This window comes from Notothenia coriiceps, unplaced genomic scaffold, assembly GCF_000735185.1.
Source record: "Notothenia coriiceps isolate Sejong01 unplaced genomic scaffold, NC01 NC01_scaffold00009013, whole genome shotgun sequence".
Taxonomy (NCBI): Eukaryota; Metazoa; Chordata; class Actinopteri; order Perciformes; family Nototheniidae; genus Notothenia; species Notothenia coriiceps.
Window position 1 is genome coordinate 63,363 of NW_011341714.1, and position 12,105 is coordinate 75,467.

Consider the following 12,105-nt stretch of genomic DNA (forward strand, 5'->3'; position numbering starts at 1 on the left):
AACATGCTTTTGTGATTAAATACTATTTAGTTTGCATAATAAATGAGAATGTTTTCAAAGCAGCTACTGATTTCTAGTTTGAGCTGCAGATTACATGCCTATTTATTGAGAAAGTGTGCCATTAATAAATCTACTGCATAGATGTATATTTTAACTGCAGCAAATTAAGTCTGCAAAAAGACTTTGCTCGGTTGGTGACAAACTGAGGAGTGTATTTATATGTGTCTGAATAGAATTCCCCTCTTGGAGCCAGCAATCTGTGTGCTGTGTTATTCTGAGTGACAGTTTTCTGGAAATCCCCCACCTAGTTGTTAGCTCCGCCCGCTGCAGGCAGCCACACAGAGGGCATTACAGACTGCTGCACAACTCTCTGCTAGTACACAACCAAGCGCACCTCGGCCCGAAAAACAACCAAACATGGACCTCCACAGGACCAGTATATTAAACCAAATGGATTACAGTCGAGATTCTAAAGAAGGGAAGCCGCCTACGTCGACAGAAGAGCGGCTGGACAGCGGCCTGGACTCCCTGAAGGAGGAGGAGTACCAGGCGGTGGCGGCGGAGATCCGTCGGCTGCAGCTGGAGTGTGAGCCTCCGCAGCACAAACAAGATGTAACCGGAGAGCTTCAGGAATGGAAAACACAACTCACAGAAGACGGAGACACGTAAGTCACTACAGGAATAACCCTACAGAGTTAAACAAGACGGTGTTTGTGAGTTTTCGGAAGTCTTGCAGTATCGCCTTGCTAGGCCCAGTTTGGGTCTTCGGAGGTAATTTGATCCCTTTCCTGTCGGGAACTATCTTCCTCCAGCTTGTCATTACAACACACGGGACTAACTTATTCAATGTTTTAGGCTTACTTAAGTATTATAGCTTATAAAAGTACACTGCTGCAGTTTTAAAAATACACACAAAGGGTGTCCGGTTTGATAATGGGGCTAGCTGCGGTCAGACACAGTGGAATCGGACGTAAACAAAAGGCTATTATCAGGAGGGATCCTACTTTGGCCGCGGGTTCAGACTGGGAAAGTCCCGGGCGCGCCGCCAAGGAATCCTACCGAAGCGCGCTCCCGTGAAGCAAGAATAAGGAAAACCTAGAAAAATTAACGCAAATATGTGGAAGTTGGCAAGTAACTGTCTTTTGGAATACATGTTTGCAATTTGTTCCCATCGTAAATCCATGGGAAGTTTTCGTTAGAACACTTAATCCGCATGAAAATATAGTAAAACCTCAAGACTTACTGTTCCTGGGGCACATGCATACGTGCTATGGCGTCAAAGTTGTACACTGTGACTTAATTCATCAGAACTGAGGACAGGAACTGTGTCATGTTACAGAGATTCAACCTGGGGTCAGAGGATCAGTGGTTCTCAATTTGGGCCCTGGGGAACACCTCAAAAGGGGGACCATTTGTATTTATTTACACTCATTTACTGTAACGTCATTCTTAGGAAAGTATCCCATCAAAAAGTTACCCCCAACATGGAGTAATTACAGCATCCATGTTTACATTTTCTAGTGTAAAAAGGGTCGCCGTGTTGCACTTGCCACACTATCAAATTGCTCCGAGTGTTGATACAAAAGAAAACATTATTTTATGTGAATATTTTGGGACATGAGATGGGAAACTTGGCCATCTACTGTATTGAATATCCAGAGATATCTTTGAGGAATATACTTCCTGTCTAATCATTACGTTTTTTTTGTTTTTTTTAACACATACAAGGTATCATAATTCTATTGTCTTCTCCAGAAGACATCAGCAGAAATAGGATGCAGAAGTATTACAACCCTTTACCTGTAGGCCTACTTGATGTTGCACCGTACAATTGTCCGGTTTTATAATTTGAAGCAAATATTCTGCCTTTATAAACCGCTAAAAATGACATAAATAAGGACAGCTTCAAAAGTAACAGATATGGATGATGGAAAAAATCTGATGTTTGTGTATTTGCGGTTGGAAGAAAAACAATAATACAGATTAAGCTGTGAGGTGTGTATGTATTGTAACAGGTTTTCTACCTTCATTCTCTATCTTTATAGGCTGCTCCACCTGGCCATCATCCACGAGGCCAAGGACTACATCAAACAAATTATAGACCTTTCCAAGAGCACAGACTTCCTCAATACACAAAATGACCAGAGACAGGTACTGAAGAAGATTTAAAATATTGCTTCTTGTTTTAGTCTGTGAATGTGATAATTCTATAGGACCTATGGCTGTAGTAGCCATAGTAAATATTGTCTTTTATCTCATAAAACAATGAAACCCCTTCTGACGCGCCTGAACTTCTTCCCCTCACAGACTCCTCTCCACTTAGCGGTAATAACAGGACAGGCAGAAGTGTGCCAGCAACTCCTGCTTTCCGGGTGCGACCCCACGCTGGTGGACGACAGCGGGGACACGCCTCTTCACATCGCCTGTCGCCATGGCAACCTGCTGTGCTTCAGCGTCCTCACAAATAACTGTCGGCCAGAGCATTTGCACACGGTGATGGCTGCCTGCAACTATCATGGTGAGACATAGAAAGCATTTGCTTTTCCAAACGATACGTGTTTACATGCTAGGAAACCAAAATGTCTGGATTTAGCTGCGGTTGGCTAAATTATTATGTTTCTAACATTATTAGAATATTATGTTCTGTGGCTGTGGTGGTCATTTCCATTCTGTGGTGGCCCACCCTCAGTGCATGGAAACAGGCGAGACACTGAACTGCTATTTAAATAGAGGAATGATGGGCAGGAAAAGAAAAATGTCTATGGTTAGGAGGAAGACGACATTTAAGCAAGAAAGGGGAATGCCATAGTCATTCCTATCCAAGAACTATCTGTGACATGGAACATGATTGTTAGATGCTAAGGTTCCAAATATATTTAGGCCTGTTGTGCCTTAAATATCGCATTGTTGGCACCTTTTTTTTATGGCAACCACATTCATATAAAAAAGTGGAAATAAAAAACATGAACATATTTTGCCACTATAGGACTATATAAACGTTTAATAGTCAGCGTTAACATTGCAAAACAATGTAAATCCCAATTAAAGTTAATACTCTGTCCACAGTCAATCTTCAGAAATTAAATGGCTTGTACTGGTCTGGTTTCAGTTGTTAATTATTCTTTGATTTTGTCTTGCAGGTCAGAGCTGCCTCCACCTGGCCTCAGTTCAGGGTTTCCTATTGCTGGTGGAGAACATGGTGGATCTCGGAGCTGACATTAATGCGAAGGTAAACAACACACACAATTATACAATCACATATGTTTCATAAAGGCCTATAAGGCCACAGCATAATGGAGTAGCTTCTTAAATGAGTTTCTCTATCTACGAAACCAGAATTGTTTGGAATATAATGCAAATTAATCGAATTGTGAGAGAATGAAAGATTTCCACCCTTAGTTTTTTTGGAACAGCCCCCTCCTGTTGCTAATAAAGCCTCGTGTCCTCTGTGTGCTTCAGGAACAGCGGAACGGTCGCAGTGCACTGCACCTCGCCGTGGATCTGCAGAATCTCCCCCTGGTCCAACTGCTGCTGAAGAAAGGAGGGGACCCCAACCTCCTGACCTCTGGAGGCCACACCCCCTTCCACCTCACCTACGGCCGCCACAACGACGAAATCCGGAAAGAACTGTACTCTCTCACCAATCCTGAACTGAGGGAGCTGCCTGACAGCGAATCAGACGACAGCGAGGAAGAAGTGGACGAAGAGTCTGATGAGGAGGTGTGTGTCCAAACAGCAGAGATGTAGCATTAAAAGTAGCATTTTTCTAGCAAGTGTGTAACCACTTTCTTTGTGTTTGTAGGTGGGATATGACGACATCCAGTGGAACGGACATTAGCAGGAAGGGAGAGAGAGGAAGTTACAGAGGCAGGAGGCTGTGACACAAAGAAACGGCTCGGCACGTCGACTTCTTCCAGAAAGTGACGTCACATGAGCCCAGGAGTGCAGTGACACGGCGCGGGCGTGGACGCGTAAGATTGGACAGGCCGTTCCAGGCTGCGGGGGGAGAAAAGGCGCTGAGATGTGTGAATACATGATGTTGAGAGGGTTGCTTGTATTCTGTGAAAATCATTTGTCACAAAGAAACATCCTTCCACACAGCTGGACCTGCAGCAGCTCTGTTGTACGATATTGTAAATGCTGTGTATACAAAGATGTATTTTTTATGGAAGCTGTGAACGTGTACAGTTGAGCAGGTTGTATATGTGAGACAGCAAACAGTCCAGCACACTCCAGTGAAATTAAAAACACTCATATTTAACAGAATAACTTTGTGTTGGTATATTTGTGGGGACTGGGGTGGTTAAAATGGAGGCAATTTTCTGAATTGAAAGTTTTTTTAGATTCTCAGGAAGAAAAATAAATCTGTTTTCGTTAGAAAAGAGGCTTTTACGTGCATAAAATATGTTTTGTGCTGCCAATATGAACACATGATCTATATAAATAAAGGATACCGGCACCTCCAAATGTAAAATAAATCCCATGAAGTTTAGAATTAGAGCTTCTAATTTCAGTAAAACAAGCACATTTCTCAGTACTTTGAGATAACAGAGATACTCTTGTGTATTCAGGAAAATAGCTTCAATATTACAGTTTTCAGTTTTAATAATCTGGTTAATGAAATAGTTTTTTTTTACCTCTCAAAATTCAGATACAATAATGTAGTTAACTCAGAACAACACAGTTTTCTACGGAAGAAGAACAGGGCCACAGGTGAAAGATATTTGAGATCTGACGAAAAGTGAATTTCCTTTTTGAGATTAAAATCCTGAGAAAAAATAAATTGTATTTTAACTCAGAATTGGGACTTATTCCTCAGAACCAAAATCACTTTTGGTAGGATCTTAAAAAAAAGAAGTCAAAACCTTTTTCCTTAGATCTCTTTTTTCTTCATAAAAAGAAAAGTGCTCATTATCTGAAATTCAGAAAAACTGCATATGCATTTAGCTCCTTGGTCCTAGAAGGAGGCTCTCAACTATAAGAAAGATCATAGAAGATCCAGTAAGTAATAGTTGGCGCGTGACGATATTTTAAGGCTGCACTTATACGAGAAATGACCATGTGCCTTCCTTCTGCCGTCACTGTCTGCTGCTATAAATGCCTCCATCGCAGCATGACAGCTGACTTTCAGTCCTTTTATTTTCATATAATGCATTCCGGGAAGGAAGTGACTGATAACTCAACAACTCCTTTCCACTGAATGAGGAAGTAGCGGGCATAAGACCCTGCAGCAGTTCCTCCAGCTGTGTGTGTGTGTGTGTGTGTGTGTGTGTGTGTAAAGAGATAAGAGCATCGGGGAATTCTGAGTTTGATTTGCTCAGTCATCTACATCAGGACGTTTTTGGGAAGGTGGTGTTCAGAAAGAAGGGACAGGAAATTCCCAGGAACAGAACACTCAGCTGTTCATGACATTCCTGCTTCTCATTCCTCCAAAAGAAGGGAATCTCCACGGAACAACAGGATGCTTCAGTCAAGTTCGGGGCAGAGGGGAGGAAGGGGGTTTTACTCTAGTTCCTGTAACATACATATCAGAAGTTACTGTTAAATACACTTATGCAAATCTGTGATTGTTTCGCAGGTCATGCCAAGTATGTTGGCTTAACACACTGCAAGTCTTACCATGGAGACATCGCATGACTTTATAACAGCTGTAAATACATTAGACTGTACAGTTGAACTCATATCAAACAATTGTAGGGCAGTGGGGGCTCAGTCTGTAGGTACTTGCAAACGAAAGGTTGATGGTTAAAGTCCTACTACAATGCTCCCCGGGCACTGTACATATTAGCTGCCCCTCCTAGCAACCGTGTGATAGAGGGCTTATTCAACTCCGTTGTTTCTGTAATTGTTTGAATTTGATCCTTTATTCTTACAACATGTGTTTTTTCTCAATCAAACAGGCATCTATGATTTTAGAAACCATTTTCATTTGAATCAACTTTTGTGACATTTATCCTCTTGATTCATTCTCCAGTAAGTCATTGTTATAGCCCCTTTCACAATGGTCTTTCACCAATGTGAATGTAATGTTAGCTGAGCTGGACGGTCTCTTCATAACCCAAATTCATATGAGGAGAAAAGAAAAACAGGGAAGATGTTCAATAAAAACATTGTGTTTATTAGAAGTGCAATTTACAACAATGGCAGCAGAGAGAAGGGGGGTTGAGACACAAGGGGAGAGAATGAAATAATTAGCGACTTCCTGTTGACCTGAGCAGACTTCTATGCTCTGATTTAGGGTGAGACAGGGGTGACCATACTAAATCAGAGCATAGAAATCACCCTGGAACTACAAAACAGTGGAGAGGAGGGGGTGGCACTTTAATTTAGATCAAAATAATGTATGTGGCAGCCCTGAGTAAAGTTTGGAAGCACTGTTGAAATACAGTGACTCAAGAAGCTATGTAAAAAATGGTGCAGTGGTGACGTATTTTTGTAGGCTGAACCCGAAGTTAGCATCGCAACGGCTCCCTCTGCAAAAGCCGATTTTTTCCATCGGCTTTTGGAACATAAATAAAATAAGATCTGTGGCTAATGTGTTTATGATACTTGCTTTCTTCAGCAGGATAATCTCCAAATATCAACACAACTTTAATGATTTTTGAGTCATAAATGCAATCGCAATAAGTAAAAAAGCTAACGTTAGGCTTTAAACAAACTACATGACAGTTAGTTGAATACCGCTAAACTAAAGGCGGCTAATTTTCTTCTTGATGACGTTTAATAGCCTCGTTCAGCAACTTGTTAGCAAACGCAGTTTTTTTACACGTAGAAGCTCCGGGCATTCACAAGTCGGGTATTTATTGACGTATTTTATGTCCTAGATCAAAACGTGAAAATCCTGAAAGATTGTATAGTATACCCATAGAATTTATTCCAGACAAACGTTTGATACTTACACGTTTTGCACAGCAGGATAATCTCCACAGATTAACAACAACTTTATGATTTTCTAAACATTCAAGCAATCACTGCGCATCACTCACTCTAAGCTAAAGGCGGCTAATGTTCAGCAAAATGACGTTTGGTAGTTTTAGCTGCTTTTAGTCAACAGCCATTTTTAGGATTCATAAAAGTGAACTACTAACGTGAATATTCTGGAAACCTTCATTAACCACAGACCTTATTTCAGGCATCTAAATAGAAACACGTTTTGTTTTCCAAAAATGCTTGCTCGTTCCCGGGTTTTAGGACTCAATCCTTCACTGCTCTATACTAAGAGGTATTGAGAGGTTATTGTGCTGCTGTTGTTGTTGTCGTGTTACTATCCCCCATCTTTTCAATCTGCTCATGTCGCACTCATCAACTAAAGTCGTTTGGGCTCCATCCAGACAGAGGAGGAGATATCAGACTGGTGTGGTGGTACTGATGTGAATGTTCCGCATCTTTCCAGAAAATACAGGAGGGGTGGATATGTGGAGAATATCGTGTCCAGTCAGAGACGATGCTAAAGGAGGTGTTGGTGCAGATGGGTAACGTTTCCACCCACCTGCTAATAACTGTTTATCTTTGTATTTCAACCGCCACCTCTTTGGAACAAGATGATACCAACTCATTCCCTGTAGGCGAGACCTTTTTGCAGAGGAGGAGGTGGGGGTTTTTCTGATGTTGCCATTCATCCTTTTCAGAATCTCATCATTCTCTCTCAGACAAAGCCACCAGGTGGACATCGATCTCATTCTCTGACAGAATCCTGGAGCACAAACACACAAAAGTTAACGAGCATCCTTTTTTGTTATGCCAGATGTTTTTAGGCCTTCAAACACGGACACGTTGAGAACACATTGAACCCTCTAAGCCCTTCCTTTGATCTTATCCCTGCTTTTGTTTTAAGGGGAATTTCCATTAATCTGTTCTTATCCATTTTTAGAAATAACCCTGAGGAGATATTGACAACGCCAACACATGCTTAAGGGATTTCACTTTTGTCAGTGTCAGCACAAAGATGCAAGACTTCTGCAGGAGTAGAGGCGACTGTTTAAGGCTGCATGTTTAGATAAACAGCAAAGATTGGTTCTTAAAATGCATCCAGGAAGTTGAAATAAACTAGAAAGTGCAAAAAGGTAATTTACTCATGGTCAGCATTATATTCCCTACACAGGTTTTTATATTTATTTGGTCATTTTTATTTATTTATTGACTTATTTACCAGATGCATTTTTCTGCAATGGAACAAAAAAACTAAACAAAATAAACAAATGAAATAAATGATAGTAGTAAAAAAAGATGATGATGAAAATGATATGAATTTAAGTCTACATTTAAACTGATTACAAGGTAGTAATATGCAGAGGAGACTGAGATACTGTATGTCTTAATTATGTCTCCCATTTGCTAACCTTTGCTTCAATTCATACGATTCATAATTCATCAAGGGTTGAAATTAAAGAGGGATTTCTATTGATTTACTTTCTTTATAGGAGGGCAAATACTCACTTGAATCCAGATCCTTTTGTAGTGATAATTCCCACCTCTAGCTCAGAGGGCTTGAAGTCGATGGACAGAACGGTGGCCAGGCATGAGATAGCCGTCTGTATTGAGAAGAGAATTGTCACAATAAGCATTAGAGAAAAGAAGGGAGAGAGGGGGAACAAAATAAACATTGCGCCCGAGAATTAGATAATAGATGAATATATTTGAGTTCAGGCCAAAACAAGACATTTGATGACATTATCTTGGGCTTTGGGAAGCACTGATTGACATTGTATTTACCATTTAACCGACCAAACAACAAATAGAAGAATAATCAACAATGAGCTTGTTAGTTGCAGCCCTATTTTTTGAAATAAAATATCTAAAATAATATCAGTTTTATCATATCAGTGCCTGATTTGTATCAATTATTTACATGTTGGTCCTTTTGAGGGCTTCAACCGTTTGGTTTTTGACTTGCAAAGTAATGCATTAACATTCTAGTTTGGTTACACAATTGTAAAACTCCCTGCTGTTCTGACATCCAGAGAACTCCCTGAATTTCCCAACTGAAATTCCAAGACAAGATATTCAGCAGGTCTGTTTTATGACAGAAATCCAATGTTGCATTGCGTATCGGAATATTACGAAACGTAAAAATACAATTGTAAAATATGATTTTTGTTTAACATAGTTTAAGCTACTGTGACGCAAGAAACATATCGCAAGTATAGATTTTTTTTTAGAATGTTTTATGTATAATTGTCTTATAACATATCTCTATAATAATCTTTTTAGCTATGTTTCATTTCCTTTTGAATTCTTTCTCACTTGATGAAAGTGCCGTTTCCTGAAGTTTAAAAAGTGAAAATCAGAAGAAGCAAGTCTCTTAAAAAGCACATGGGTTAAAATGTTTATTTGAAATAGCTTAAAATAAAACACACACTTATAACAGACTAAATAACAACATCCTTACAGACAACAGTAACAACATATCTCTACACATTTGACCCCCTCACTCACTTAGGTCAATTCTGACTATTTAAAAAGACAGAATTTGTGCTTTGATGGGCGATAGAAAGCCAAGGATGTGCTTTTCACAGGATTCATACAAACTGCTTACATGCTGTTTGAAATAAAGGGCCTTAGTCTCACGTCTCCCACATTGGACAAAAATGAATTGCCAGTGTCCCAGGAGGATACACCAGGGGCATGTACACATCTTGAACCACTTTGTTAATTTTGTGTGTTTACACTATATGTGTGCAATACCTCTATGGTCTGCTCATAAGTCCAATCCAGTTTCTTCTTGACTTTCTTCTCCAGGTAGCTGGTGGCCTCAGTCTGCTTGACTCCGGCTGCGGTGGCCTTAAAGCCGCAGTAGTATCCGGCTGGATCACACTTATACAGCTGAGGACCCAACTCTTCATCCAGACCCACAAAGATCATACCTGGAAAGGGATGGAGCGAAGAAAGGGATATACATATTTACCAAAGGGTTTTTGATAAATATTCTAAACAGCACTTTGAAAGAAACTCATAAACAGTGTAAGGGAAACTTCTGCAGCAATGGAGAGTCAGGACTCAGAGAGACACGAAGAGAGTTGGAGCTTTGATGTCAAACAGTATTAAACAGCCTTGTTCAATGTTTACACAAATATCTGTTTTTATAGATATAATATCTTGATTGTAGCTCTAGATATTTTGTGCTGAGTTTTAAAACCCTTTGACACTTTTTAAACTTGACTTATTACACTCCTTACAAAACAGATTCAGATCACTAAGTAACGCTAAATATGAACCAGTACAGCTCTCCTCACAAAGTAACACATTATTGAGAATAGAGATTTGGAAACTCATTAAGGTTATTTTTGTCAAACAATCCACACGAGACTCACAGCAGCCTAGGGGCCTCATCTCTGCGTTCTGTGTGTAGACTTGAGAGATGTCTGCCATGCGTTTGCACAACATGTCCACAGGGATCTCATAGCCGTACTTATACATCCAGTTAGCCGCTTCGTACCGAGCCCTCTGCACCTGAGACCTGCTGTCAGCTGGAGGGAGGAAGAGGCAGAAAAAAGGCATTTTTTAATGAATAATGTATCGATTTAATTGGAGAAATACGTCACCAAGTTTCTTCCCCGGCACACCTGTATGTATACATCATAGAGTCCTCAACTTTCTCCATTCAATTAATATCAATACGTTTTCTTTACATTACTATAACATTGTTTGTTATGCAAATGAAATGTAACTGGATGCACTTTACTACTGGTTGGATGCAAACTGCATTTCGTTGTACTCTGTGCAATGACAATAAAGTTTAATCTAATTATACACTTCTTTATGTTAACGGATCATAGGCGTAGTATGGTTGTCACTGACCCAATTAAATCACTTTCAATTACTGTTCAAAAGAAAACAGGTAGAAGAAATCGCATTATCCCGTGCAGGAGAAGTTATTTTAGTCAATTTTATTTTTCTGTTGAGGCTGATGTCCAATGAATTTGAGCTACGGAAAGAGAACAATCCACATTTGTCTATCTTTTTGCTACGTATGTTTTTTTTTTTTATTGTGAGCCTCTATTTTTCATGTTTTTAATGATTTGTTATTAGGGATAACATCTGTCCAGGAATTACAGATGAAAAAAAGCCTCTTAGCTAACTTACCATTTACATAAATGTCTATTATTGTGCACTGTAAAATAAAATTAATAAAATAAACTAATAAATAAAAGCAAATCATGTGTTTCTCTGGTCAGCTTTGGAATACTTTAGTTTTTTATTTTGCTAGCTACGACACTTTTGCAACTTTTATGTTATGTTCTGCTGCAGCTAGAGTTGTCAAATGACTGAAATAGCACACTCTATGTTTACTTATTTTTTGTTACGCATGCATTCAAGTGGACATTGCTTACCAGTCATGCCAGTCATAACACAGCCAATGTTCTCTGTAATTTTATACAGATGTGTGACCGTCATCGCATCCAATAGCTTGTCCTGAGAAAAACAAGACAAAGACATTGTAAACACAGAAAGGTACACAACATAGTAATGCAATGACCATCATTATTACAGATGTGGAATCTGACCAGATGCTTTGTAAAAAACACAGAAAAATAAACTTATGTGTGTGTCTGTGTATACTGACTGGAACTTTCTTTTGTGTGACAGCCACAACACAGTCCTTTCCTCTGATCGCTACGGAGGTCAGTCCTCCCTGGTTGATGGCTTTGAAGGCATACTCTGAAGATAGATGGAAGGGGAAAAACAGATTTAGTTACAGTAGTGCCCTTTTCACGACCTTTCTTTATTTCAGGGTTCAACCCAGGCCCGGACTGGCCATCGGGAGGACCGGGAGGTTTCCCAATGGCCAGAGTTGTGTGTAACGCGTTACAAAGTAACACGTTACTGTAATAATATTACTTTTGTCGGTAACGGAGTTGTGTAACGCGTTACTTTTATAATTCAGTAATCACACTACAGTTACTAACATTGCCCCGACACGCGTTACTTCGGTACTTTTATAAAATAATCACACTAACTGACAGACAAGAGGGGTTTCCGCCGCAGGTTTGTATACATGTAGGCCTACCTACGCGATTTGCGCGTCCACATCTCCACGTGCAGTGCTGCATAAACATAATAATAATAATAATAATAATACATTACATTTATAAAGCGCTTTTCCTG

The 12,105-nt window shown here is 39.8% G+C and overlaps 2 protein-coding genes across 2 annotated transcripts; one reads left to right on the forward strand and one right to left on the reverse strand.

The window, feature by feature from the left end:
* Positions 1 to 326: 326 nt before the first annotated feature.
* LOC104945039 (NF-kappa-B inhibitor alpha-like) lies at positions 327 to 4,266 on the forward strand. Its single transcript, XM_010770667.1, has 6 exons — positions 327 to 665; positions 2,046 to 2,151; positions 2,308 to 2,518; positions 3,141 to 3,229; positions 3,460 to 3,720; positions 3,803 to 4,266. Exons 1-6 carry the CDS (start codon positions 418 to 420, stop codon positions 3,836 to 3,838), a joined length of 951 nt encoding a protein of 316 aa, XP_010768969.1. The 5' UTR covers positions 327 to 417; the 3' UTR covers positions 3,839 to 4,266.
* Positions 4,267 to 6,093: 1,827 nt separating this feature from the next.
* LOC104945040 (proteasome subunit alpha type-6-like) lies at positions 6,094 to 12,105 on the reverse strand. Its single transcript, XM_010770668.1, has 7 exons — positions 12,085 to 12,105; positions 11,564 to 11,658; positions 11,331 to 11,412; positions 10,311 to 10,466; positions 9,685 to 9,863; positions 8,437 to 8,531; positions 6,094 to 7,693 (listed from the first exon to the last, which is right to left on the reverse strand). The coding sequence occupies exons 3-7, from the start codon at positions 11,392 to 11,394 to the stop codon at positions 7,636 to 7,638; spliced, it is 552 nt and encodes a 183-aa protein (XP_010768970.1). The 5' UTR covers positions 11,395 to 11,412; positions 11,564 to 11,658; positions 12,085 to 12,105; the 3' UTR covers positions 6,094 to 7,635.

Excerpts from the sequence above, each read along its gene's own strand:
- LOC104945039 (XM_010770667.1), top strand. The coding sequence starts at position 418 with ATGGACCTCCACAGGACCAGTATATTAAACCAAATGGATTACAGTCGA. Across the intron at positions 666-2,045 it reads CTCACAGAAGACGGAGACAC|GCTGCTCCACCTGGCCATCA; the intron begins GTAAGTCACTAC and ends CTATCTTTATAG. Across the intron at positions 2,152-2,307 it reads CACAAAATGACCAGAGACAG|ACTCCTCTCCACTTAGCGGT; the intron begins GTACTGAAGAAG and ends TTCCCCTCACAG.
- LOC104945040 (XM_010770668.1), bottom strand. The coding sequence starts at position 11,394 with ATGACGGTCACACATCTGTATAAAATTACAGAGAACATTGGCTGTGTT. Across the intron at positions 10,467-11,330 it reads TGTTATGACTGGCATGACTG|CTGACAGCAGGTCTCAGGTG; the intron begins GTAAGCAATGTC and ends TCCTCCCTCCAG. Across the intron at positions 8,532-9,684 it reads CTTATGAGCAGACCATAGAG|ACGGCTATCTCATGCCTGGC; the intron begins GTATTGCACACA and ends TTCTCAATACAG.